Here is a 26439-nt window from a genome sequence, read left to right on the forward strand (position 1 = left end):
CTCTTTCTATCTCTTCTTAGTCTTTGAAATTGGACATTTAGAGAAATGTGGTTATTTTCCCAAATAACCGACACTTTTGCTGAAAGTCAATAAGTCCTACAGTTTTTTAACAATTTCTTTGAAAACGTCTATAAGAAACATTCTGTACTATCAGGACCATGTGACTTATAAGTACAAATACAAATAAATATCTGTGTTTGCAAATGATTAACGTTGTTGCAATCATTATTGAGTGTGCATTGTGTTAATCATTCTGTTTATAGCCATAAACAGGAAACAATTGTTAGTTATTACACATAAAATTGTAATTAGCTATTGTTTTTGGCGCTAAGTTACTGTACTCACGTTTTATAAGTTTTACTTCTGAGGCTTAAAATGATAATAACATTTTGGGTACGATTTTAAGGTAAAGTAGCATTTTCTGCCACTTTTGTATGTGTGGTTGCATAAGAAATGTAAAACAGAAAGTTGTATAGCGTTAGTCGTACTTTTGACATCACTGAAATATTATCTTTGATTGACTTTATAATTTTTATGTTTCACCTATACATTATGAACAAATAATACCTTCGAAACGGTGTAGATTATAGTGTTCATAACAACCTGAGGACATTATAGGCGTGCGTTATCATAACGCCCTGAAACCTTTTTTAATATTAGCAATGGCATTTTTATTCTCCATGCCATACATTTTTGATACCTTTTGTTGCATTTTCTTTTATATTTTCGAAAATTTCGTCCAGCTTTTGCCATTTTCACTGACTGACAAGACTATCAAAGTCACAACATTCAGGTAAAAGGTATATTTTACTTTTCAATGCCAGAAACAGTAAATAATTACTGAATTAGGTGAAACATAAAACATTGTATGCACCACAGGCGTTAGGGAGAGTATAATGTCCATCAGGCCGAAACATACAGTATGTTCTCTCTAACGCCCTTGGTACATAAATAGCTATTATGTCATACAGAAATAACTGTTTTTTAGTTTAAACTATCAATTGTAACTTGCATTTTAAAACGTCAGGAGGTAACTTTACACTATCCACTGTATATGACTCTTTTAACACGTAAACTACCAATTTACCTTTTATTTAGCTAATACATATTGTAAGTTTTCTAGTGCAAAAAATTACGGCTTAAGAATGAATTTAGTTCTCAATCATTCAAAATTAGTAATATTAACAAAGTTAGCTCAAATATCCAGAAGCCAAGACTTTGAGAATTCTCATCGTATGAACGAACATGTATTTGCTTTTTTTATGGAATAGTTTTGGATATAACCAACATCCGGTAACTTCACACTGATTACGTAAGGTTAAATCCTACACATTTTGTAAAGCTGTAGGTTCCTATCGACAATATCCACGTTTACTACTATCACTAATTGCTGTGTACTTCCTTTTCACGTCATTAGCAGGCGCCATCGTTAGACGCAATTGGTAGTCTTTCTAAATGACCACAACTTTCTAGGAATATAATTAATACAATGGTAGTATACCTATGTTAACCATTTATTGACTGCGTTTGTTCTGGACACATAGATGACCAAAGGTTTCTATAATACGGAAAGTTGCTGCCTAAAATTCTTCAAATTCATTGAAATAACTTCAATCAATTGGCTGACGTATTAATTAAACAATAATGTCAGTTTTGTAATGACACTTTAACGAGTTTTGAGAAACAAATGTCGTTTTGGGACAGTCCATTATGAAAAACTGACTTGTTTTAATCACAACATAATCAAATGAGTTTCTTTTGTTTGAAGGTTTGATAGACTAAGTTTGTTTCGTTCTAATTTGAGAGAAGGTTTGATGTTTAGTCTACATGTGCAGTCTGTAATTGGTCCAGAAAAGCTATTTTTAGCTTGCTTTTTCTTACAAACTATCAACAGTCTTTCGATTTCCGCAGGTACTGCCCATGTGGACTTACCATGATAAAATTCTACTCATTGTGGTGGTTAATTAAACCTTTAACACATCTCTATTTTGCATGTGTATGTAATCTTAGACTTGGTTTCGGGTTACTCTCGGATTTAAGTGGAATGTACAGTAGATGTTACTTAACATAGTAGATCCGCTTTTCTTCTTTTTGCAGAAATATTAAAAGTCACTAATGCGAAAAGAAGGGGCAAAGCAATCAGAAATGGAATTTATTTCTTGTAAACAACGCTATCGGCGTACATTCACATGCAACGATGTTTGGCACGGCCTGCTACTGCTAACCAGGATTATTTAACATTCTTTTGAGTCATGAAATTATTATTAGATGTGTAAATATTTTTATTTTAATTTTAACTATTAAAAAACCGCAAACGTGATGCTCTTTTGAATGTTATTACACAGATGTTTACGTTTCTTCTCAGAACTCTTGGGACATTACAAAATATACAGCGTCCGGAAACATTCTAAATATTTTAATAACACAGTTAAATTGATTAAGCTTTTCTTCATTATTGATTCAAAAAAAGCATTTTGCAGTAACATTAGAATTTGAGTATTTTTGAATGGATGGGGCAACAACAAAAAACGTTTTTACGTAATTTGGATATTTCCTACATTTCGTTTATTAACTGTAGTCTCGATTATGCAGAGATGGAGTTGAATGTAACTAAAACCCCGTGAACCAAGCTGGAATTTAAAGAAAAAAACGATTTATAGCTCTTACTCGATATCGAAATAAAATACCACAATCACCTTGGCTTCTTGGCATAATACCGAGCGAATTAAGGTGCCGTTCACTTTTTGTCGATTTAAGCAATGGAAAGTAATTTTAAATAATGTTTTTGCTTGGAGTTTGTGATGACGAGCTGCAAGCAGAAAAGTGAAGGTGATAGACAATTTTTTAGTAATAAAGTATTTGCAAACAGTTATTGAGCAATAATTGATTGTCTGACTGATCGGCGGTTACTCAAGCGAGCGGCAAAAGCAGTTTCGACAGTACGTGCAACGCTTAAGAACGTGGTTACTTTTATCTAAGGAACACTATCAAGTAAATTAAGTAGTAAGCAAAACAATTGCCAGTCGATAAACAAAAGCACAAAGCGTTTCCCTCTTGCATCAGATCCTTTTTGTATTTTCTACACAGTGGGCTAAAGTTTTACCGGAGGGTTTGGTGGATGATGGTACCCAGCAGTGTAATTATTTGGGCCTCCTAGTGTCGACGACCCGTACAACGCAATAACCTAATTAAAATCGTTACACTGGTACTATTAGATACATTCAAACGTTTACTTTCACTCATTAAAGTCCGTGTCATGGCGTTCAGTCGGCTTTTTGTGATGTGACCGTTTTTCCTTCATTTTTTTATGATTATTGATGCAAATGTAAATACGTGCGACAAGCCTTATTTCGCTTGAAATTTCAGATTTTATTTTAAGAGGAGTGCCACAGAATTAATCTACTTTACATCGAATCATTGAACCTTGGACGGGGCTTTCCGATGTCTGCCTTCACTTTTGAATGGCGTTCGAGGGAAAATTAATCGGAAAAGTTTTCTCAGACGACAAAAGGGCCGATCGATTACCTACACTTTTTCAGCTATTTCAATAGGAAAGTTTCGTTAATGGTCATTAAATTGCTAGCTCGTCCGAAATGCTTGCGAACTATCAGCGGTTATGTAAATAATTTCATGGGTCGTCGAACTGCCATGGAGGTATTGAGCAACGCATGACTTTTTATCCATTTAAGTCTTGGTATTTGGTTTCAATTAACTCAACTTGTGTTTAACAATTGTGTACGGTTCATTCAGTTGCAAAACTTCCATCTCTGGTTGTATCAGGAATAAAAGGTACTATCCGTTAAAGTTTCTTTAAATGCCTTAGTTGCTAATATTATGACATTTTAAGGGTTCAGTACAAAACAGCTAATTTATCTTTTAAGGTCAAGTTGGTATACAGGGTGGTCCAGTTTTAAATGTCAATAATTCACCAATTCATAGCCAATTAGAAAATAAGTTGACATTCCTTATGTCATTTTCCTGAAAAGTGCTTCCTAAGGAAAAAACAGCCCTTCAAATTTCTGTTTAAAAAATCGTTTTTTTTGTCATAACTGTCAGACCGTTGTAGCAATATTGATCAAATTTGGAACAAGCACTTTATTACACGTTATTACAGTCAAAGACCCAAAACTAACCCAACCCAACTTAAAAATTGTCTTGGAAACGGAAAATTCACTTAAGAAGTTTAAAAAATATTATTGTAGCCAGTTTTCATAGTTTCCAGACAAACTAAAAGACTTTAGTTTTGAAAATTGAATTAGAAAAGATAAAAATTTCAGAAGCTTAAAAATTGTGTTTGTAACCAGTTTTCATGCAAATCGAGAGACTTTAATACTAAAAATTGACTTATAGACGTAAAAACTACTTTTTCAAGAATTTGTTACTACAAATTCATACATTTAAACCTTAAAAATTGACTTGAACCCCAAAATGTGACTGAACTAATGAAAAGTGACATCAGAAGCTTAAAATTTGCATTTGAAGTAAGTTTTCATAATTTGAAGGCAAATTTCAATATTTTAGTCTTGACAATAGTCTTAGATGCAGGACATTAACATTAGATTCATGAAAATTGTCTTGAAAACGAACTTTTCGTGCTTTTTACTTTGCTTTTCGTTTTCTTCGAATTCTGGACTATTTTTAGTGCTTCAAAACTGCTTTCAGCTTGGAAAATCGAGTTTCAAGACTATCTTCACCAAGTTATTGACATAGCAAACTTAAAAAACAATTTTTACATTTCATTCAATTTTTACTTAAAATAGCATTCCAAGCTTTGTCACTATTAAATCGACTTCTAGACACCTCAGTGCTAAAAATTCGGGTATTTCTTAATAAACTAGACTGTTTTTAGTGTTTTAAGGCTGTTTTCAGTGCCTCAAATCGAGTTTCAAGACTTCTTTACAAAGTTTTTGACTTATCAGGCCTAAAAGCCAGTGTGTGCCAGTGTTTCAAGCTTCTTCACTATTAAATTGACTTCTACACTCATAGGTGCAATAAATTGTAGCATCTCTAAGAAATTCATACTGTTTTTAATGCTTTTTAAGACTGAAAAATCGAGTTTAAGACTCTTTCCAAAAGTCAAGTTTCTTCAGTAATAAAAGTAAAAAATGTTGGTACCAAATGCTACAATAATAGTCTTGAGAACTAATTTTTAGAAATAAAATAGTCCGAAAATTTAATTTACTTCTAGAATTGTTGTCCAGCCCAGAAAATTGAGTTGTACACCAATTAAAGTCTTGAAAATATACTTTTGGACTCTGTTTAGTCCTAGTAAAGTCAGTTCTAGCATTAAAAGTCAACTTTTATATTATTTTTAGTAGTAAAAAATGAGTTTCATGCACAATACAATCTTTGTCTTGATTTCCGGACTTTTTTTAGTTCTTAAATGCCAGTTTCAGACACTCAACCAGGATGGCAGTCTGAGAAAGTGAATCATAAGACCATCCCTAATAGTAAAAAGCAAGTTTTTAGACTATTGAGTACAAATTTGGACTTTCATAAGTCTTGAATGTTCAGTTTTAAACAATAAAACGATTTTTTAAATGGAAATTTGGAAGACTGTATCTTCCTTAGGAAATGTTTTTTAGAAAAATTACATAATGCAAGTCAAATTATTTTTTGATTAGATCAAATGGTGAATTATTGACACTTAAAACTGGACCACCCTGTATACAATGTAATAAATAGTGTCACGTGCAGTCGTATCACAGTGAAATATGAGTTATATATTACATTGTTCCAAAAAGTAGTTTTGTTAAACTTAAATTTTAGTATTTTTTAGGAAATCGGAGTTCCTCTTAGTTTTCTCCTCGATTGACCTGCGGTTTCAAGCACTATTTAATAAATGTATCTAATTTCAAAACGTCCTGTGGAAAATTTCAAAGATGGTGACTTACTGACAATGTCAACCAAATTGTAGAGTGCACATTTCTGAAAATTTGGTGGATTGAATTTTGCGGAAATAGCAAATTGATGGCATATTTCCGAGCATATTTCAAAGTAAACATTTTGTCATTGCAACTTTTTTCCTTCTAATCAGTCCGGCGTTTCTGTTTTTGGCAGTTTTTTCTTGTTTTGTAGTTTTTACTTTAGTTAGAATTTGCTGAATTATTATTTATTATTGACTTCTGTTTTTGATTTAGCGACTTACTACAATGATGATACAAATTTAAGAAAGGTTGAATTAAATTATTCTTTCTTTCGACACCAACTTAATCATGTGTTTAACGTCTTCCTCTCTGTATTAATTTGCTAGTATCAACGTAGTATTTATCTTTGCACTTTCTCTAACATTGATGAAAAGAGACATCATCTTTCGACTCGCAACTAATAGTGGGATTAGAAAAAGGTTTCAAGTGACTAATAACATCTTCAATGTGTTAATTCAATACAGGTTTTCCATCTGTTTTGATTGAAGATGAACAAAGTGATCATGTTTCGTAAGGTTGTTGCTGGTGAATTGTTCTTTTATGGAAAAACCTCGTGTTTAGTTGACGATATTGTGTAACTTTAGTGAAGCTAGTACAATCCATAAATGGCGGGCATCTTTGACAAATTTCCGGAAATAAGTAATTCAAAAGTTGACTGGCAAACTTCAGAAAACTATTAAATTCGTCGTTTCTGAGGAACGTCGGGCATTTTTATTAAATTTTTGCCAAGTTTCAAAGCGCATAAAGAGATCTCGACCCAGTTTCCATTCAGAATTACAATCGGGAGACATTCGCTTTGCCAATGGTCCATGTGTTATTGCAATGTCGAGAAAGGCATATAGTTGCAAATTTAGAGTGTGCCTCAATGGAAAGGGAACGAGTAATAAACCAATAAGAGAATGTTCAGTAAACGATTCCTTGACATTTAATGCAAAAGTTAAAACAACAACGATTATTATTATTATTATTATTATCGTTATATAAATGCGCGAGTCTGTAGTGAGTTTTTAACGTGTGTTGACTGGCCGGTCGAAATTCCGGATTTGTTTCCAATTGATTTGTCAATTAAAATTCCCATGTAGGCAGCCGTTCGCACAAGGCCGTGGTAGCTGCAGCAAAGCTCGCTTCTCTGAGATCTTTAATTTATTATTATTACAATGCGCCTATGTGAATGTAACTCAGTGGTGTAGTTGTCTTGGTTGTAATGGTGTTTGCCCGGTCAAATCACCCCGCACGCCTATGATTTTTGCAATCTAAAACAAATAATAATAAAATTGACTTTGCAAAAAGATGATCTCAAGAGTGGTTGGGTCTGTTATTTGTTAATTTGTTTGAAAGTGAGGAAATCAGGGACGTCACATATTTTCCATTAAGCGCGTCATTGAATTCCGCAAATTAACGATAACCGACGAGTTTCATAAATATCAGCGGCGTTTTAGCAATTATAAGGCCTGTGGGTGTTGCAACGTCGAAACTGTTATTATTCGCAATAAAAAAATCGATATTTCGTAATCGATACGCGGTATTGGCTTTAAAAAAAAACGCGGCTAATTAATGTTAGGCTGCAATTTTTTTATGAAATCACCCACAGGTTGGGGTAACGCTCTAGTCTGCCATTTTGTTACGGATTGAATCCTAAAATATTTCATAAAATTTCTGATGAAATAATTACTTTGGCGCATTCCGCGAAACGAATGACTGAGAATAAACTGTGCACTGTTTTTAACTGAAAAGAATAATTACATAAACAGCTGAACGGTAATAAATCTAAGAATTCGTTTGCAATGCATTTTGATTGATTTTTCGCCTAATTTTGGATCGTGCAAGAATTTGTTGCGACTTTGGTTTTTGTGGAAAGTTGTAAATTGGCTTTTGTCTTATATACATTCCTGATCATTGTTACGGAGCGTGTTATTTAACACCTACTGTGGACAAACCCAATATTTGGCTCACATAAAACAGCTGCAATTAATCAATTTTTGTAATACACAGCTTTGTTTACCGGACTTTTCAAGTTACACGATTTTCTTTAAACAATGGATAGTTGGACATTTTATTGACTTATAATGTACAGATCAACATTTCCAAATAGAAAAAAAGGTCGTTATTGATCATACATTTTGTTGAAAAGTAGCACTGTTCATGCCTAGTGATTGAATTACAAACAACCTATTGGTACTGAGATTTACGCAGTTCAGTATCTCAAAATTCGTATAACTGTATAGGATGGTCAACAAAAGAATATATGTATTTAAAAGACTCAGAATCTATTTACAAAAAGGAAAATTTGGCAACATAATGTTGGTATACCCAATCAATATTAACTCAATTATAGTTTCGTTTTTTTTTTAATGGAACACCATATTTGTTGTTACATATTTGGCTTCTACAAAGATTTTTGAACAACTTTTGTTCGAAAGCTGTCAGGAAAAAATGACAATTGCTTTGCTTTTAAAAAATGGTTGTATACCGTTTAGAGTGCAACTTTGAGGTAAACAATTAATTGTTTTATGTAACTGACAAAAAGTCACGTGACTTTAAAGTCACGTGATTTAGTGTTTCAGTTTGAAATTTAAAAAACGATCACGTGACCCTTCAAATAACATTTTGGCATTTAAAACTGACACGTGACATTATGAATTCAATTTTTAATCTTTTAAAAGAGCCATGCGACTTTAAAAATATCAGTTTAAAGTGGAAAAACGGTTAAGTGACCCCTTAAATAACATTTTGACATTTAAAACTGTCACGTGATATTATAAAATCCATTTTTAATCTTAAAAGAGACACGTGACTTTAAACGTTTAAATTGGACTTTAAACCATTGGCTTTTAGAATGGATTTGTGTTAAAACAGTTTCTAAGAGCGTGCACAAATGATAACATTCCCGCACTATTTTTGTTTTGGGAATATAGACTTTCCCGCACTAGTACGTAAAGAAATCATTTTCCCACACTATAGTGCGGAAAGTAATTATTTTCCCGCGCTAGAATAGAAAAATTAGTTTATGTTTTATATTTAAAATTATTATTTAAGGTAATTCATCGCATCAATAACCCATTTGGTAATCAAGTTTGTAGGTTTTAATTTAATCAAGTTTTATTTTTGTACTATTTTTAATGTGCTGTTATACTTTAGTTACATACATAACACAAATATGTAGAGAAGAACAATATTGTTAAATTAAAAATTTATTTTTCATTTATTTTCAATTATTTTAAAACGCTCGTCGAAAAAAATATGTTTCTATCACGTGCGGAAAGTGCCTTCCCCGCACTTGATTGATGTGAACTGAACTTCAGTCAGCATACGGGAAAGTATCACTTTCCGCACTTGTTAGGAAAATAACTATTTCAACGGTATTCAAAATTTCAAATTCAACTTTTTTGATTTTTCATGGAAAATCATTTTTACATTCATTTGTATTAAAATTTTTAATTTAACTCAGCTTTTCATGCTTTTGACACCAGTTCATTTAAAAAACCTGTTACTATGTTGTACGTGACATTAATAGCTTTTTACTACTTTTTTTTGTGTCAAATCTAAGTTTTGGTCCACTTAAAAATGATATTGATGGAGATTTCTAAACCAATATGTCTCTTTTGCCAATTCGGTCTGATTTGTCATTTGGATTAATTTAAGAAATAATCTAACAGGATTATATGTTTAGGTTTGATCAATTTTTTACTAACCATTTGCAATTTGTGATTATTTTTCACCCATATTGATGTTTTTGAAAATATGCTGCTGTTGCTCAATCTGTTCAGTGAATGTCAAATTTCTTTTAAAAATTTTGAGCTTTAATAATTTTTTCTGACTTATGTGACACTGGTCAAAATGTTATTTAAACTTAAGAAAATCTTTGAAGAAGTATCATCTTGGTTTTGTGTAGGTAGGGGTTTTGCCAGCTGAAAACGAGTTGGTACTAATACTATATCCAAAAATAGTAATTTAAAAACCATGAAACCTACATCAAAAGAATTTTTTTGGAAAACAAGAGATTATTAGGCCAGTGTAATGCTAGATAGTGAAATAGTTAAATCCCTGCAAGTGTCTTAAAAATATCCATTCTTTTTAAGATTTGTTTTTTCTTTTTTTCTGTGTGCCTAAATTAAAAATTATAAGGGATGCTAGGGTGATTCAGGTAAAAAAAAAGGTAGAGAATTGTCAATTGTAGACTTGAGATTGATGTCATTACTTTAGAATACGATTTAGTCGCGAATTTTGAGCTGAAAACCGAAGAAAAACGCGGAAACGATAATACGGTTGACGAGTTATCGCGTGGTGAATTTGGTTTTTCTTCCCTGCTTGCTTTTTTTGGACAATACTTTGGCTGTGCCCTAATCCTAAACCAGTGCTGGCGTCAAATGAGAAGTTTTGGACGATCGGTTTGAGGTGAACAGGATAGGCCGAGATCTGAAGTACTACACACTGGTACACGACGATACCGACAGTGGGGCCAAAGAAAGCAGATGAGGAGAGGTCCGTCATTGTGACTGACACATACACTCTTTCAATTTAAACAGTGAACCTGAGCCTAAATTAACAATTTCAGAGACTGTAAGTAGTAGATAAGTTGTTTAATCTATTTAGGGATTGTTGGACAGGATGTAAATTTAATTACAGTAGTGATTATTGATTTCCAAACAGTCGCCTGTGTTAGAAATTAGATAGTAAATTAAGTTAGATTCGCGGTAGGAAATTATAGTTAGGTTTAGTTATTTCCCCTTGGAAAAATAACTTGGCATCCCTTTGGGTTATAAAGATCAGTTTTTTGTAAATTCTTTTTGATTTTCATTTTTCTTCAATTTAACTTAAATCAAAGAATGGATAAAAATCAAGAAAATCACTCTCGAGAAAGTTTAGATGATATAATTATGCGAATAGATAAAAGTCCAACGGTTCAGGAACGGAGACCTTCGGAACGACCTAGTCCCGAGAGTGATTTTCTTAACATGGCATCCCTGGTGGGGAATCAAGGGAATTCCCAAAGCGAGTATAGTAAAGACTCGAGTTGTCGAGCTCACGGCTTGGATAGAGTTGGCAGGGACAAATCAGATGAAGTAGTTAGGCAGGTAGATAGCTTAGATACAAACATTTTGCTAGCAAGGGCAATTCAAGAATTAACAGCAAATTTAGAGTTAATTAAAACTGGTGGAAAGCATACTGTACTTTCAAGCTTTGAAGGAGCCACTCATGAGGATCCGAAAGGGTTTATTAGGGAAATGTTTCAATATTTTGAAAACGTTGGTATTACTGATAGTCATGAGCAGGTTAAAAAAATTTTAGAACGTTTGAGGGGAAGAGCCGCAAAGTGGGGGACCAGGTTTAAGCTTTATCCTGTAGGATTCGGAGAATTTAGTCGCAAATTTTTAGAATTCTTTGACGGTCATGCGGTAAAAATTGAACTAACTACCAGAATTTACAGCGAAAAACAGGGTCAAAAGGAGAGTACAGAAGACTTCATCGCTAGGAAAAGAGGACTGGCAGCAAGAATTGATCAATTTGATTCCAATAATGAAGAGTCGTTGATCAGTATTATTTTGATGGCGTTACGACCTGAGATAAAATCGAGATTGAGAGGACTCCATTTCAGAACCTTAGAACAGTTGGAAGTGGCGGCTGTACAGGTGGAAATGGACTTGGAAGAATTATCAGCAAACAATGCTAAACAAAAATTTACTTCTGATGTAAATAAAGCCTATCCAAAAAATCCTCAAGAACGGCGAATAAATTCGGAGCAGCGGGAGAATGATCGAAGACCGATACAATGTTATATTTGTAATGGACCTCATCCGGCTCGGTACTGTCCCCAAACTATAGAACCGGGTCAGCCGCGAAGACTGGCAGCAATTGAAGAAATACCCCAGGAGCTCTTCCGAGATTCAAACCGCCAAGATGATTATGAATCTGAATGGAACGAGCCAAAAAACTACCCCAGGACCGGTACTCACCAACAACCGAGTCCGGTCCGCAAAGCAAAGTGAATACTGCAGAGCATTCCAGACCGCAATATCTGCGGCCTATTATACCAGTAGAGTTGGGTCAAAAAGAAATAAAAACTCTATTGGATCCTGGATCTGATCTTAATCTAATAAGTTTAAGGCATTTGAATAATCCAATTATAAGTGAGAATCGGATTATGCTTAGGCTAGCTGCACAGGGGCAACAGGTACAGACTCTAGGGATGACTCGAGTTCAATTCGCGATAAAACAGGGGCAGTTTGAAATGAATTTTCATGTAGTTGAAGACTTGGGACACGATATGATCCTAGGAATGCCTTGGTTTGTAGAACAGAAAGTAGTCCTAGACTTTTATCGTAGTTGTATGAATTACGGCGATCGTGAGCGCAACACCATATTCTGGAAAACCAAAACTTTAAATAGTTTGGGAAACGTTAAATTACCCGAAGTGAACGATGAGCGTTTCGGGAAACTACTAAGGGAATTTGTAGAAGTATTCCAGATTGGGATGCAACAACCAACTACTCAGACTACAACTCACAGGATTCACTTGAAGAGAGATATTATCATTAATAAGAAATGTTATCCAATGGCTCCGGCAAAGAAGCGAATTTTATATGAACAAATAGATGAGATGCTCCAGGCTGGTGTGATAGAACCCTCTATTTCGCCATTCGCTTCGCCTCCAGTCTTGGTAACCCGTCCAGGAAAAAGTCCGAGATTTTGCGTAGACTACAGGGAGCTCAACAAAATAACTATGGACGAAACTTCAGGCTTACCAAGAATATCAGACGCCCTCAAAAACCTGGCCCAGGCGAAGATTTTTAGTGTTTTAGACCTCAAAAGTGGATATTGGCAGGTTCCATTAGAGCCTGCTGATAAACCAAAAACTGCTTTCACTACCCCCGACGGAACGGCCTATCAATTTACCGTAATGCCGTTTGGACTCAAAAATGCTCCGGCAACCTTCCAAAGGTTGATGGCCGGGGAGGTTCTTGTGGGTTATGTGAATAAATTTACACAGGTATACCTAGATGACGTAATTATTTACAGTGATACTGAAGAAGACCATTTGCGACACCTGAGGCTTGTTTTGGAAAGGCTAAGGATACATGGCCTTCGAGCTTCAGCGGAAAAATGTCACATAGGCCTGGAAAGTCTTGACTATCTTGGATTTCGAGTTCAGGGTGATTTCATCTTTCTTCAGAAAAAGCATTTGAGACAAGTAGAAGAATTTAAAATCCCGAAAAACCGTAAACAACTACAGGCATTTCTTGGTACCTGTGGGTGGTTAAGGGAACACATTCCGCGATATTCAGAGATTACCGCACCATTAACCGAGTTATTAAAAGGAAAGGCCAGTAGGTTGATTTGGACGGAGGTTGAGGATGTTGCCTTCGAAAGAGTGAAACAAGCAGCTGCTCAAGCTCAACCCTTACATCGACCAGACTTCAGTCAAACATTTGTGCTACAGACGGATGCCAGCCAGAATGGAATGGCGGCTGTTTTATATCAAGAACCTGAAGTGAGTAAAAAGTATATTGTATCATTTGCTAGTGCGAAGTTTAAGCCCAACGAGCGACGTCTACACGTAAACGAGCAAGAGTGCTTGGCGCTCGTTTGGGCTATCAATCATTTTCGACACTATTTAGATGATAAACCGTTTGTGGTTCGAACGGATAGTCGGTGCTTGACTTGGCTAGAAAAATTTCGTGACACTAAGGCAAAACTCACCAGATGGGCTCTTCAGTTACAAGAGTATTCTTTTGTAATCGAGCATGTAAAAGGTACGGAAAACCATCTTCCAGATTTGCTCAGCAGAAAGCCCGAAGAAATGGAATATGTAGGGGAACCGGATAACGAGCGTCTAGTGCCACCAGGAGCTGATAACAACTACAAATTGACAGAGACAATATTTAATAATCAAAACCCAGGATTATGTAACCTAGACCGGGACACTCTATATGATAGAGTGGCGCAAGAGCAAAAAAAAGTGGAACACATTGTCAACACCATAGCAACCATCTTAGCCCTCAGAGAAAGCAATGAGATACTGACGCCGGCGCAAGAAAGATTAATGAGAAGATTTACTGTAGAAGAAGGCCTTCTTTGGAGAAGACATCCCGAAGGTGACCGACTCGTGGTCCCTCGGAAACTGATTGAACAAGTGATACACACTTTTCATGACGTGGAACATGCCGCTCATCCTGGAACTGCGGAAACTAGTCGAAAAATTAGCAAATATTATTTCTGGGAATACATGCACCGAGATGTTGGTCGATATATCGCCAATTGTATTATTTGTAGCATCGCCAAGACTGTTCAACGTCAGAGTGTAGCCCCCCAGAGACCACGGATACCGAAGTTTCCATGGGAAATGGTGTCTCTGGACGTACTTGGACCTTATCCAGAAGCGAGACGGACCCACAACAAATATATTGTTTTGGTTGAAGACGTGTTTTCTAAGTGGGTGGAAGCGTTTACTTTTAAAACAGTGGAAGCCAAGAAAATCGTCGATGTATTAGAACGAGAAATTTATCCACGATATGGAGTCCCGCGGTTTATAGTAACGGATAATGGAGGTGTTTTTATTAGTAAGTTAATAAACAAATCGTGTGATCGACACAAAGTAACACAGCTCTATAGTGCGGCTTACCACCACAGAGCAAATCCCGTGGAAAGGCGTGTCCAAGAACTGAAAAAAGTTCTTCGAGTACTTCTCTTTGAACGTCCAGAATCCCTTTGGGAAGAAAAATTACCTTTGGCTCTTCAGGTGCTACGCAGTCGCACTAATGCGGCCACGGGAGAAACGCCCTCAGCCATTATTTTAGGATACGAGATACCAGTGCCTGGTGAATGGCAATCTCAGTTTAGCAAAAGAAGGAAGTTATTGACCCCACAAGAAAGAAGAAGGAAAAACCAAATCGTAGTAGAAAGACAACTTAAATATCAAGCGAAGGTTTATCCTGAACAAAAATGCTCCCCAAAAATAACTTTTAAAGTGGGTGACCGGGTAAATATTCGATCTCAAAAACCTGGCTTTTTTGCTCCAGCTTGGCGAGGACCTGGAATTGTTACAAAGGTGTTATCAGAAACTACTTATGAGATAGAACTAGAGGGATGTACGACAATCAGTCATATTGACGATTTACGACCAAGTAAAATAGGTAATCAAATCGATTTTAAATATCCACTGGATGATCAAAGTGTTTCGGTTACAATACCAGCGGCGTTGTCTTGCCAAGAGAACTCAAATGTTGAATGGGGATGCCGTCATGTTGAAGATTTCCAAAGAGTCGAGTCAACCACCATAGAAGTAATTTCTGATAAAGAGAAAACTGCCGGAAGACAAGGAGAAATGCCAAATGTAGCTCAAGTGACCTCAGGCGAACATGCATGGAAACAAATAGAACTTGACGTAGCTTCTATCGTAACGGCGATGGAACATGAAACAAAACCAAACAGAAGTTCCTTTTTAAACTATGATGAAAAAGTGACATGTGTAATATTAAGAATGGACTCAATATCGAATAGAGAAAACGTGAGATTTAGAAGAAAATATTTAATTAGCTTATTAGAGGTAGCATTAGACAATTTTAGAAGTAAAATAGTAGGTTTTTCCGGAAATGTAAATGACGTTAATTAACTCAACACTGAAGAGAAAAGTGAACGCTTTTATCTTTAGTGTTGAGTCTTAGGAGGGGGGTGTCTTAAAAATATCCATTCTTTTTAAGATTTGTTTTTTCTTTTTTTCTGTGTGCCTAAATTAAAAATTATAAGGGATGCTAGGGTGATTCAGGTAAAAAAAAAGGTAGAGAATTGTCAATTGTAGACTTGAGATTGATGTCATTACTTTAGAATACGATTTAGTCGCGAATTTTGAGCTGAAAACCGAAGAAAAACGCGGAAACGATAATACGGTTGACGAGTTATCGCGTGGTGAATTTGGTTTTTCTTCCCTGCTTGCTTTTTTTGGACAATACTTTGGCTGTGCCCTAATCCTAAACCAGTGCTGGCGTCAAATGAGAAGTTTTGGACGATCGGTTTGAGGTGAACAGGATAGGCCGAGATCTGAAGTACTACACACTGGTACACGACGATACCGACAGTGGGGCCAAAGAAAGCAGATGAGGAGAGGTCCGTCATTGTGACTGACACATACACTCTTTCAATTTAAACAGTGAACCTGAGCCTAAATTAACAATTTCAGAGACTGTAAGTAGTAGATAAGTTGTTTAATCTATTTAGGGATTGTTGGACAGGATGTAAATTTAATTACAGTAGTGATTATTGATTTCCAAACAGTCGCCTGTGTTAGAAATTAGATAGTAAATTAAGTTAGATTCGCGGTAGGAAATTATAGTTAGGTTTAGTTATTTCCCCTTGGAAAAATAACTTGGCATCCCTTTGGGTTATAAAGATCAGTTTTTTGTAAATTCTTTTCGATTTTCATTTTTCTTCAATTTAACTTAAATCAAAGAATGGATAAAAATCAAGAAAATCACTCTCGAGAAAGTTTAGATGATATAATTATGCGAATAGATAAAAGTCCAACGGTTCAGGAACGGAGACCTTCGGAACGACCTAGTCCCGAGAGTGATTTTCTTAACACAAGAACGTTATTGTAAAATTCAGTGAAAATCTTATTTTTTGATTAACTTCAAGAGTTTGACTTTGTTTACTTGAAATATTTTAAAACCAAAACAAACTAAAACTATCATAATAGCAGTATGTAATGTTCTAGCTGACAAAGGTAATTGGCGTAAAAAATTGTCCCCATTCGACGAAAATCTAACAAAAAAAAATGCTTACAATATGAAACCGAAAAATTACTTCCTTCCCGTCATTATTAGAACACGTTTTGCGTGATGTCCCGCAAAAAAACAAGATGTAACGGTGATAAATGCGTATCCTAAAACTTCCCATAATACACCAAATCTATTTTTTTGTTATTGCATAGTCAGCGACGTAACGAAAGTAATACGGCAATCGCCAATTTTATTGTTCCATTGTTAGTTTTTGATGCAACTTCTTTTGTTACAGGTGAGCGATTTGGTAAGGCATCCACTAGGATAAGGAAAGGGAAGGTAAAACGGACATTTTATTGCACACGAGTTTATCAGTATTTGTATTCAAGAGTTATCAGGGTGCTTCCGTTAAAAAATACCGCCCACGACGCCCAAATTATGCGAACAGTGGGCGTCATACACGCTCCTAGAAATGCTATAAACCGTTTAAACAGTCGCATTTTTTTTACAGATTCTCTTAAGCGTTTTAGATACTATTTCACTATAAATAGCACATAATGTGTAATGATGGCAATAACAAATTTGTGTTTCAATATTAAATTCTCTACTGTTGATCAGTTTCTAGTGTTGCTGAATTATATATAATCCGTTCGCAATTGATCCATTAATGAATGGTAATCATAAGCAAATCATTTAGGCTTTGTGTGATGGTTATTTAAGAAAGTGTCACAAGTGGATTTCTGCCTACATGATCGACGTGTATCCTATCAGAGTGACGCAGTTCGCACAATTCATCTCAATAGACTATCCCACGCATTAACGCGCGTGTTGGATAAAATGGAAACTCGTGGGAAGCAGGTTTGCTGTCTTAAACACACTATTACAATGATGCAACTTCCATTATTTAACCTTCCATCATTCAGAGCATGGTTTTGCTAAGAATTTATGCCTGGACTATCTTAATGCGTGTACGCTTTTGTTATGTGGATCTAATAACGGCAGCATTAATAAGGAAATAGCATTCGGCATTCAAGAACGAAGGCATCGCCGTCAGCAAAGTGTAAAGTACTACCCAGTGTTAATAGTTACATACATGATTAAATGGTGAATCACCTCTGGGTGACATGGTATTTAAATTGATTGGTCGATCGTGACGCACTAAACAACTATGGGTTGACAAATTCCTTTGCAAATCACTGTGAGGAATGTTTTACCTACGGGATTGTTCCAGGTAACATGACCTAGGGCATGTGAAAGACAAAAATGTATACCCAAGGTTGTTAACAGATTTATTGAAGATACCCAAAGAGAATCCGGCCCGCACACCCGATTTGACCCCATCGGAATGTATCGTCACGCGTTGTGGTCGCATTCTTGGTCGTTCTGATGTTCTGCCTCGGTTTAATTAGTTTTTTTTTGTAAAAAGGATTATCAGTACTGATGCCGGATGTTTTCAAAACAAGGGCGATTGTTGCTGAATAGCACGACCTTCAGAACGCGACCAAAAAAGGTAAAGCAATATTGGGGGAAATCCGTAGAACTTCCACGAAGGAGACCGGCGCGGATTTCCAAGTATACAAAGACTGGTCTGAAAATAGTTTTAAAAACAACAAAGATATGGCGAATAAACAACAATGTAATAACCAAGTCGCTGCTCAGTTAGTTCTCTCGAGATATGCCAACTAATCTAAGCAACGGAGAAGGCAAACTATAATGAGGTTGGGACGGTACAACCAGCATGAATGTCAGCAGTATTATGCAAGGATATGACCATTGGACTGAACTAACAGAAACACGCTTTCAATTTAAATCCAATCTAAACTGGACCACTTTAATTGAATAATTAAATTAATGATGATTGTGTCTGCACTTTCAATCTCTTAAATGTTCCAATGAACTGCATCAGCATATTGATATAGGGAAAATCAATTTGTTTCATTATTTATTAAGTTTTTTTCATCTAGAGTTCTCTTGCATTTGAGGTTTTTCAAAAATATTGTTAATAATTGTTGAATAGCGTGACGAATATACAGGTTATAGCAAATTAGGAAATAAACAGTTGAAAAAAGTCAATGGAGGAAAAGGTTAAAGAAAGACTGGAAAATCCAGACAATATCAGTCAAGAAGAAATGATGAACATTTTTATCCATGGCAGATTGCACCAAGGTATGTAAGTAAGGTAATTTGAACCAGATAATGGCATCTAAAAGGTTCCTCATTTAGCTTATAGACTTCTAAAAGTAGCTTTAGCTACATTGATTATTTTTTGGGCAACAAATCTAAAAACACAACTTTCCATTAAGATTAGGACAGTTGGGATTTAAAAATCAATTTTAATTTTGGAGTAGTATATTTAAACACAATAAGCCATATACCAAGATACAATTGGTACAACTATTAAGATGTTTAAAAACTTTGCTATACATACAGGGTGACCCAAGGATTGGTGTAAACAGCCAGTAGAATGGTTAAAAAGATAGTAATGGACCGTGGGCAATTGGTCCCTCGCTCACCTTGTATCATAATTTGTAACTAGACTAAACCAATTGTAGCTTAAGTCTATCCTTATGAATAATAAAATATCAATGTAGCTGTAACTAGTTACATAATTTATTTCAGTAGCTTTCCTGGTAAGCAGTTTCGTATAATTCTGGTTTTAACACGGTTTGACGTCAGTAAGATTCGTTGTTGCTTGTAATAAATTTCATTAAGCTAGCAATTAATTTGAAATAATAACAGCTGATTTAAACAACAAGTTACTAATCAAACAACTATTCTTAATGAATTAAAATAATGTTTATTTTTACAAGAAACTGTCCCTTATTTTAACTAATATTAAGAAAGCTTATAACTAGTAGAAATAGACAAGATTCCCACAAGAGAAAGTACAAGGAGTCAGATCCAGTTATCGGGCAGGCTGTTTACTAAGTTTACTTAAAGACATTTAATTTCAAAATATCGAACAGTTCCAACATAACAGAACACACGGTATAATTAAATTTTGGATGTAAAAAAATCAGTTTCTTTATACAGGATGGTCCACTACGAACCGCCGCGATACGTTATAGAAAAACTGTAATGCACAAAGTAGATACCAACTTCCTTATTTTAAATAAAACACCCTGTACATTGTTTCTTTTTTTTTGCATTCCAACACAAATTCTAGACATATTTCTGAGATATTTACCATTTTATGTGAAATTTTAATTTCGCAAACCAGAAAATGTTTTTTTATTGGTTTTCGTGTTAAGCGAGGTTGGTTCTAAGAGTGGGTGCAGAAAAACGTATAAAATAATAATACAGTGGTCAAAAGTTGGTTTCAAAAAATTAACTTTAAAAAGTGCAAAAAGTCCAGTTTTTTAATAAAACACTCCTATTTTTATTATTGTACCTTATTCCTCACTTCTGTGGGCATTTTAAAAATATTTTAGATGAACTGCTCCTATCCACAGAACTATGATCCTTACGGATGTTTCATAATAATTTTCCAACATTTTTAAAAATTATCTTGATTGCCACAATCAAAATAAATATATGGTGAATATTTTGAAATGGTGAATGAAAACTAAAAATGAACTGCTGTTTTCGTATAGATACTGAAAACTACATTGAATTTGGATAATCGTAATTAAAAATGAGGTTAAAGTTTTTTTTTACAATATCCGTGCAGTTGGCATGGTGCCCCCAAAAAGAGAATGTTCTCCCTCCTTGTCGTTGCCAGTCGCTCGGTCCGTTCTCTCGGCAGTCGCGTCAGACACTCTAGACATGCCAGTGCCGGCCCGTGGAAAAATTTGTTAAAATCCCTAAGACCGGAACGATATCCGCCCCCTAATCCCGGACCGGAAGTACGCGCGTGTTCACGCGACTGTCGAAATCCTTCACCCCAAAGGCGCGTTCAGAAATTGCTAAGGGGCGTTCGCGGATTTGCTATCCGCGCCGGAGTGTTGACCAAGTGCTGAAAGTGTGTTTGTAAAAGTGTCTGCGCTACGTGGCGACCGATTCAGACGTGGTCAGTTATTCTCTTCCTGTTTGACGACCCATTACCTCACTAGAAGGGTAGTAAACTAGTAATTGACATGTAAAAAAGTATGTCTTACTGTATAAAGTAGTAAATATAACGCCGCGTATCCTTTTACAGTTTATTGAACTCAGTTGAAAATCGTTCTCGTCCGCTTTCACCAACAAACAACAATTTTGCGTTAATTTTGTTAAAATTGAGCGAAACTAAATCGGGCCATTGCAGAGGCCAAACGCCTTAAAATCGTTTCAATAATAATACGCTTTTCTATAGGGATGAAGGGTCGTCAATCAGTTAAACCCTAAAAGAATTTCGGTATTGTTTATTAGTACCGAAAGGGCCTTTTAAAAGTGTTCAGTGACACAACAGGTGGAGGCTTCCGGAGACCTATCGGGATGGTGGCCAGTCAGGGGGTGGAAACGTCGTCCTCGAACTCTGCGGCCGCGCAACACCATCATCATCAACACCACCACAATCCCAGCGATGTCCACTTTTGCCCACCTTATGGGGAGTACTACCCTGAACAGTACCATTACATACCGGGGACACATCCGGGTGAATTGTGTCCCCATCACATGCACTTACATCAAGGCGAATATGGTAAGTGTTGTTCGCGAATTTCTGAAAAACTGCAGAAACTGGTATACCTAGTTATAATTGACCTTGCGGGCTAATCCGCAAAACGTTTAGTTCGGAGTGGTACCGCACGGAACCAGGTTGACTTTTAACAACGTTAAAGGGGGAGCTTTCGGTGCAGCGAACCAAAAGGAATGTCCAGTTCAAACACTTTCAAGGACGTTCCCGTCATTACACACCGCCGGCTTTGTACTCTCCCAAAGGCAGATTTGTGTCGTTTATTTTATTAATTCTGTTCGTTTGTTTTGATAATTCGATTGAGTCGAATAAAGCAATGCTGGATTTACCGTCTCTTTTTCAAGTTTTGTTTTCATTTGCTAATCTCTTTAAATTTCACGTCGTTAGTAGAGAGGCTTATTTACTTAATGAAGGCAACGCTTTTTGAAATCTTTAATTTGTCAAGAATCTTGGCTGCTGAACCAAAATATACAATGACATTAAATGTTTCTTTCAAGGGTGTTGGCTTTCATCGTTCACAATAACGACCTTTATTGGTCAAAAATATGGTTCATTGGCGTGAATCACATTTCCAAAATTCCAAATTTCTCTTGACTTTTGAGAACTGTGGCTGTATTATTATACATTTATAAAGTAGAGTAAAGTTTATCTCGTAACGTTTCAATCCGATTTTTTAAACGTATCGTAACAATCAGACCCTAAACCAGACCTTGTATCATACCTTTGAACTCTTGAAATAGAACTTTATCAAATCCCTAAAACTGTTAGTTCAATATGAAGAAATGCATTGCTAAAAGAGTAGGATTATATAGTGGGTAAATATGTTTACATCAGCATTTTCTTTACTTTTTTCTCTCATTTCTTCCAAAATATATGAAAACTAAACAGCAAACAACACTTTTTTCAACATTTTTTTTTGAATGCAAACTGATTTAAAAGCAAATCCATTAAGTTTGTGTGGCAATTTTGCACCAAAATTGGATTGAATCCGTTCGAGGTAAACGTAATAATTGAAATCGTCAAAGGACATCAATTCCAGCAACATGTCACAAAGTTTTTCTTTATTTTTGTTAGATGTCTAGAGTATTGATTTGCAATAGTTGTCTTTGAAATTTTTATATCTCTAAATGAAAGTTACATCAAGGTGGAACAAATTCACATTTTTAAAAAAATCAGTATGTATGTTATGTTTATATTTATCTCCGCACTTGGTAGTGTAGATAATATGTAGATAATTAAAGAATTGTTTTAGCTATCAGGTTTTAAAAAGTAGATTAAACTTAAACAATGTTTTAGATTAATTTTAACAGGGACACTGTATTCTTTTTGTTTCCTTTTTAAATACCTTTAAAATTCGTTAATCTGATTCGTACAGAAACTATGACTTCTTTCTACTTCTTCTGTGACTTTTTCTTATTTGATTCAAACACTACTATTTGTAACAACTATCGTACATAGAAACTGACATCATATGATGATGGCTGATGCCAAAATGACCAGAATTTGTGGCATTTAATTGAGGTTTCACTCTGCTTTTATTTGAAAGTTAAAAGCCACTTAACAAATAAATAAAGTTGCTTAACATAGTATTAAACCTTATGTCGGTCATTAATAACCCGAATGATTTCCACTTATTTCAAATTTGTTCCAATTTTTGTGATACTACTCTGTGCATTTAATTGCACTATCAGTTTTGTTTTCGATTTCTTATGTACTCAATAATTGGATACAAACCTAATAATTTCTGTATTTTTAGATTTGGGTTTGTTTAATGTCAAGTAACAATTTGAAAAACACGAATTTTATGTACAACAATGTCGTTTTATATAAGTAATTTTCTGCCTACTTTGTACACCTACATAAGTTTCTGGTCAGAAAATGTCTATGCTTAACCATTTTTCCTTCTCATCTCCTGTCAAATGACAAACGTAGAGCTGTGCAAATGGTATGTTACAAGTGGCATTTTAGCGGAAAAACTTTTTCTTATTAATTATTATACACCAACAACGTAAGTATAAAAATAATTCTGCTTTAAAAAAAATTATATGGTTTCCAGCATTCATTATTCTCAGTTTTAATAAATTTAGTCATACACAGTGACAAAATTTCATTTCTTTGTAACTCCCAGACTGTTTAGGCAATTTAACTAAGGTTTTAAATGTTCCTGTTTAAATATTGAATTTGGATGGAGCCAAGTCTGCTCAGTAAGCCGTCTGTTCAACATCTTAAGAAGCCTGTTTATCAAGCAAAATCACCTCATGCTGTCTTTTTTGATATCCTGGCCATCAGCCAAAATTTAGATCAGTGAATATCAGAGGACAATACAACGACTATTGGGGATTTTGGTTAAAAACAGGTCTTTTGGTATGTAGGTACTCATTAAAACACCATCAAACTGACTTTATGCTTCTAGATATGATATTCTCAACACTCATATTTTGCAATCAGTCCAAAACACGTTGTTTCGTAGTCAAATGGAGGAATTGTTAGATTAGTAAACCTTCTTAGGTTTGATGTATTTGTACCTAGGCTATTTCTGTAGTGCACGTATTGCTCATGGACTATTGAAATGGTCTTACGTTGAACATTGTTGTAGCAACCATTATGGTGTATTTTACATTCGGTGCTAAATTTGTGATAACCTTTTTACTGTTCTAAAAATTCGTGTTTTACGTAAATCTATTAAACAACTTTAATTGCTTTTCTGGGATTTTAGAATGATAACATTCACATCTTTCTGTCGTAATTTAGTGCAAGGTTCATAGAAAAGTATAACTGCTGCAGCTAACTGTTATGAAAATAACCTAATAATTCTTGATAAGGCATAATAAATTGTTATGCGCATGGATTTTTATAAATAATGAGATAAAACGCTTTGATGGGTTTCCCTAAACAATGCTATTACTGTAGATGAGCACATTTTCAATCAAGATCTATTCTGGTCTTTACTATCACATTTACGTCTTATTTTTTTAAAATTGTTTCAGCTGTTGTGTACATTAACCACTGTTTAGTTTAACCTAAAAACTAAAATATTCATCGTCAAGACCAATGAAATGTAGAAGTGAAGTTATCAGCTGACTGTTTTTATGAGACACTCCGTATGGCAAAAAATGTCCAAAACTGAATAGCTACCACGAAATAGTCCATCGCGATCGGTTAGTAACAGAAGACGTGCGGAAGGTCGTTCAGTAGCGGCACCAGAGGACAACGGCTTGTCGAGGACGAGTCACGGTCCCGGCCCCAGGTCGATATCCTCTCTCCCATCATTTACTTTTTATACCTGAACAGGAACGCAACGACCTTGACGAGTATTTATTTATTTACATGCTTATTTAGTCTGGATGTAGTTATTTGGATTGAACTCGTTCGAATCGGCGCCGACCACCAGCCCGGATCTAGTTCTATGCGATTATCCATGTGAACGGATTGTCATTAGACTCAATTGACCGCCTTACGAATCAGGACATGGTCGAATAAACTGAAAAATAATTGTTGAATGTCACAGCAAATACAGAGGGGACAAGGGGTGACAGCTTCCATAACACCCTCATGTCTGTTATTCATAAAAATAACAAGAAAAATAATTTTATTAGCTCCATGAATAATTCGAGATAACGTAAACATAGCCTGCTAACATAAACTAAATGAATTTTAAAAGCATGATTTAATTTTGTGGGGTACTGTGTGAGTCACATACTAACTGTATACAAAGTGTCCAGAACTGCAAGTCCACATGTGCAGCATTAGCGTAAATCTCAATACATTGGACAGATTGTGACCAATCACGAACTACCAACATTGATGAGATTTACGCAAATGTAGACTTACATATTGATTTACTTAATTAAAATGTAGAAAGTTCTAAAGGATCTAAACCTAATTTCATATCCAAAGGACTTCAGAGGCGAGAAATCAGCATAAAATAACATAATTAAAACTCTATCCACATGTTTATTTTGCGTTAACGTTTTGAAACAAAATAATATTTGCAACATAGTAATTTCTAATGTAGGACATGTGGTATATGTATTTCAGCATTTATTGTAACTTGTAACATCCTAAAAGTAGTAGCCCAGTCCACTTAACTAGCAAATAGTTTCCTGTTATTTTAGTTTTTTCCAATCCAATTTGTTTGATGTACATCCTTGAAATTTTGTTGGGTGAACAAGAAAATTTTTAAGTTTTGCCTAAATGGATTTTGATTTTAATAACAACTCAAATCAGTTTTTATGTAATAAACAATTTTAATTGAAACTAAAAGTATAATAAAAATTGTTTTGTATCAGTTGGCAATTTTAAATTTAACCTTAAGTTTAATTATCTTTTATTTAGCAATGCAGATTGTTTTGATTAAGTTGCTTCTGCTTTGCTTTTATTTAAACCATTATTAATTAATACTACCTACAGGGTCTCTCTAAATACTCTATTGTTTTTCATCTGATATTGATAATTGCGGATTATTATATTAGTCTTTTACTTTTTGGAATACCTACATAATAATTATACCTCATTGTGTTTGTGTTAAAAATATTTATTCAAAACATAATTCAATCAACTACGTTCTTCATAATGTGCTCATAAAAAATGCATAGAAAACCTGACTGCCTGATTGTTGTACACCAGCACAACTTGTTATTTGAAGGATGTTTATTATTCATTTACGATATATCTTTGGCAGATACTAGTTAAATAACATTCGAAATAAACAGAAATCGTGATTTGACTAATGGTCGAAACGGGAATAGTGATTTTGACATGTTTATCAAGTTCTCTGAGCGCTGTTTAGTCTAATTTTAAAAATATGAGACTGCAAACACCCTATCTGATCTATAAGCACATGCCAACTAGCATTCTATACATAGCCTCTAGTTCATTAGTAATTCTAGTAGGTAATTCAAACTTGATAACTGTTCTAGTAACGTAGAAAACATCAAAGTCAAAACTATTGGTATGAAAGATGTATGTTTGAAAAAGTTTCTTTTAATAATAAATACTATAAACATGTTAGTAGTTGAATGGGTTTTCACACCTAATTTTCAGTCTCTAATGTGTGTTAGACATGAATGAAAGCTATGTTATATACACAACAACTGAATCTAGCAGAATTTAGAAACTTTCCTGGTTAAAAACACTAATTATTCAAAGTGGGTGTTTTGAATGCATCAAGGATACTAGACTTCTCAAT

The 26439-nt window shown here is 34.9% G+C and overlaps 1 protein-coding gene and 1 long non-coding RNA gene across 3 annotated transcripts in view; one reads left to right on the forward strand and one right to left on the reverse strand.

Moving 5' to 3' along the window:
- Positions 1-26439, forward strand: part of mtgo (miles to go) — a 40089-nt gene that overhangs the window by 2300 nt on the left and 11350 nt on the right. Inside the window, exons 1-2 of one of the 2 annotated variants that reach the window (XM_081984910.1) lie at positions 20368-20648; positions 21027-21257. The exons of the other annotated variant lie outside the window; for it this stretch is intronic. Of the exons in view, the coding sequence (XP_081841036.1) occupies positions 21053-21257 (205 nt within the window). The 5' untranslated portion in view covers positions 20368-20648; positions 21027-21052. Of the gene's footprint in view, positions 1-20367; positions 20649-21026; positions 21258-26439 lie in introns of those variants that run through there. 2 annotated transcript variants of the gene reach the window in all.
- On the reverse strand, positions 6830-18287 carry LOC145732578 (uncharacterized). The gene is made up of 3 exons (XR_014179032.1): positions 17942-18287; positions 17733-17880; positions 6830-7180 (listed from the first exon to the last, which is right to left on the reverse strand). It is a non-coding gene; the product is annotated as an uncharacterized LOC145732578 (long non-coding RNA).

The sequence above is a fragment of the Ips typographus genome, linkage group LG8 (assembly GCF_016097725.1).
Source record: "Ips typographus isolate SLU linkage group LG8, UJ_Ityp_2.0, whole genome shotgun sequence".
In the NCBI taxonomy this organism is placed as follows: domain Eukaryota; kingdom Metazoa; phylum Arthropoda; class Insecta; order Coleoptera; family Curculionidae; genus Ips; species Ips typographus.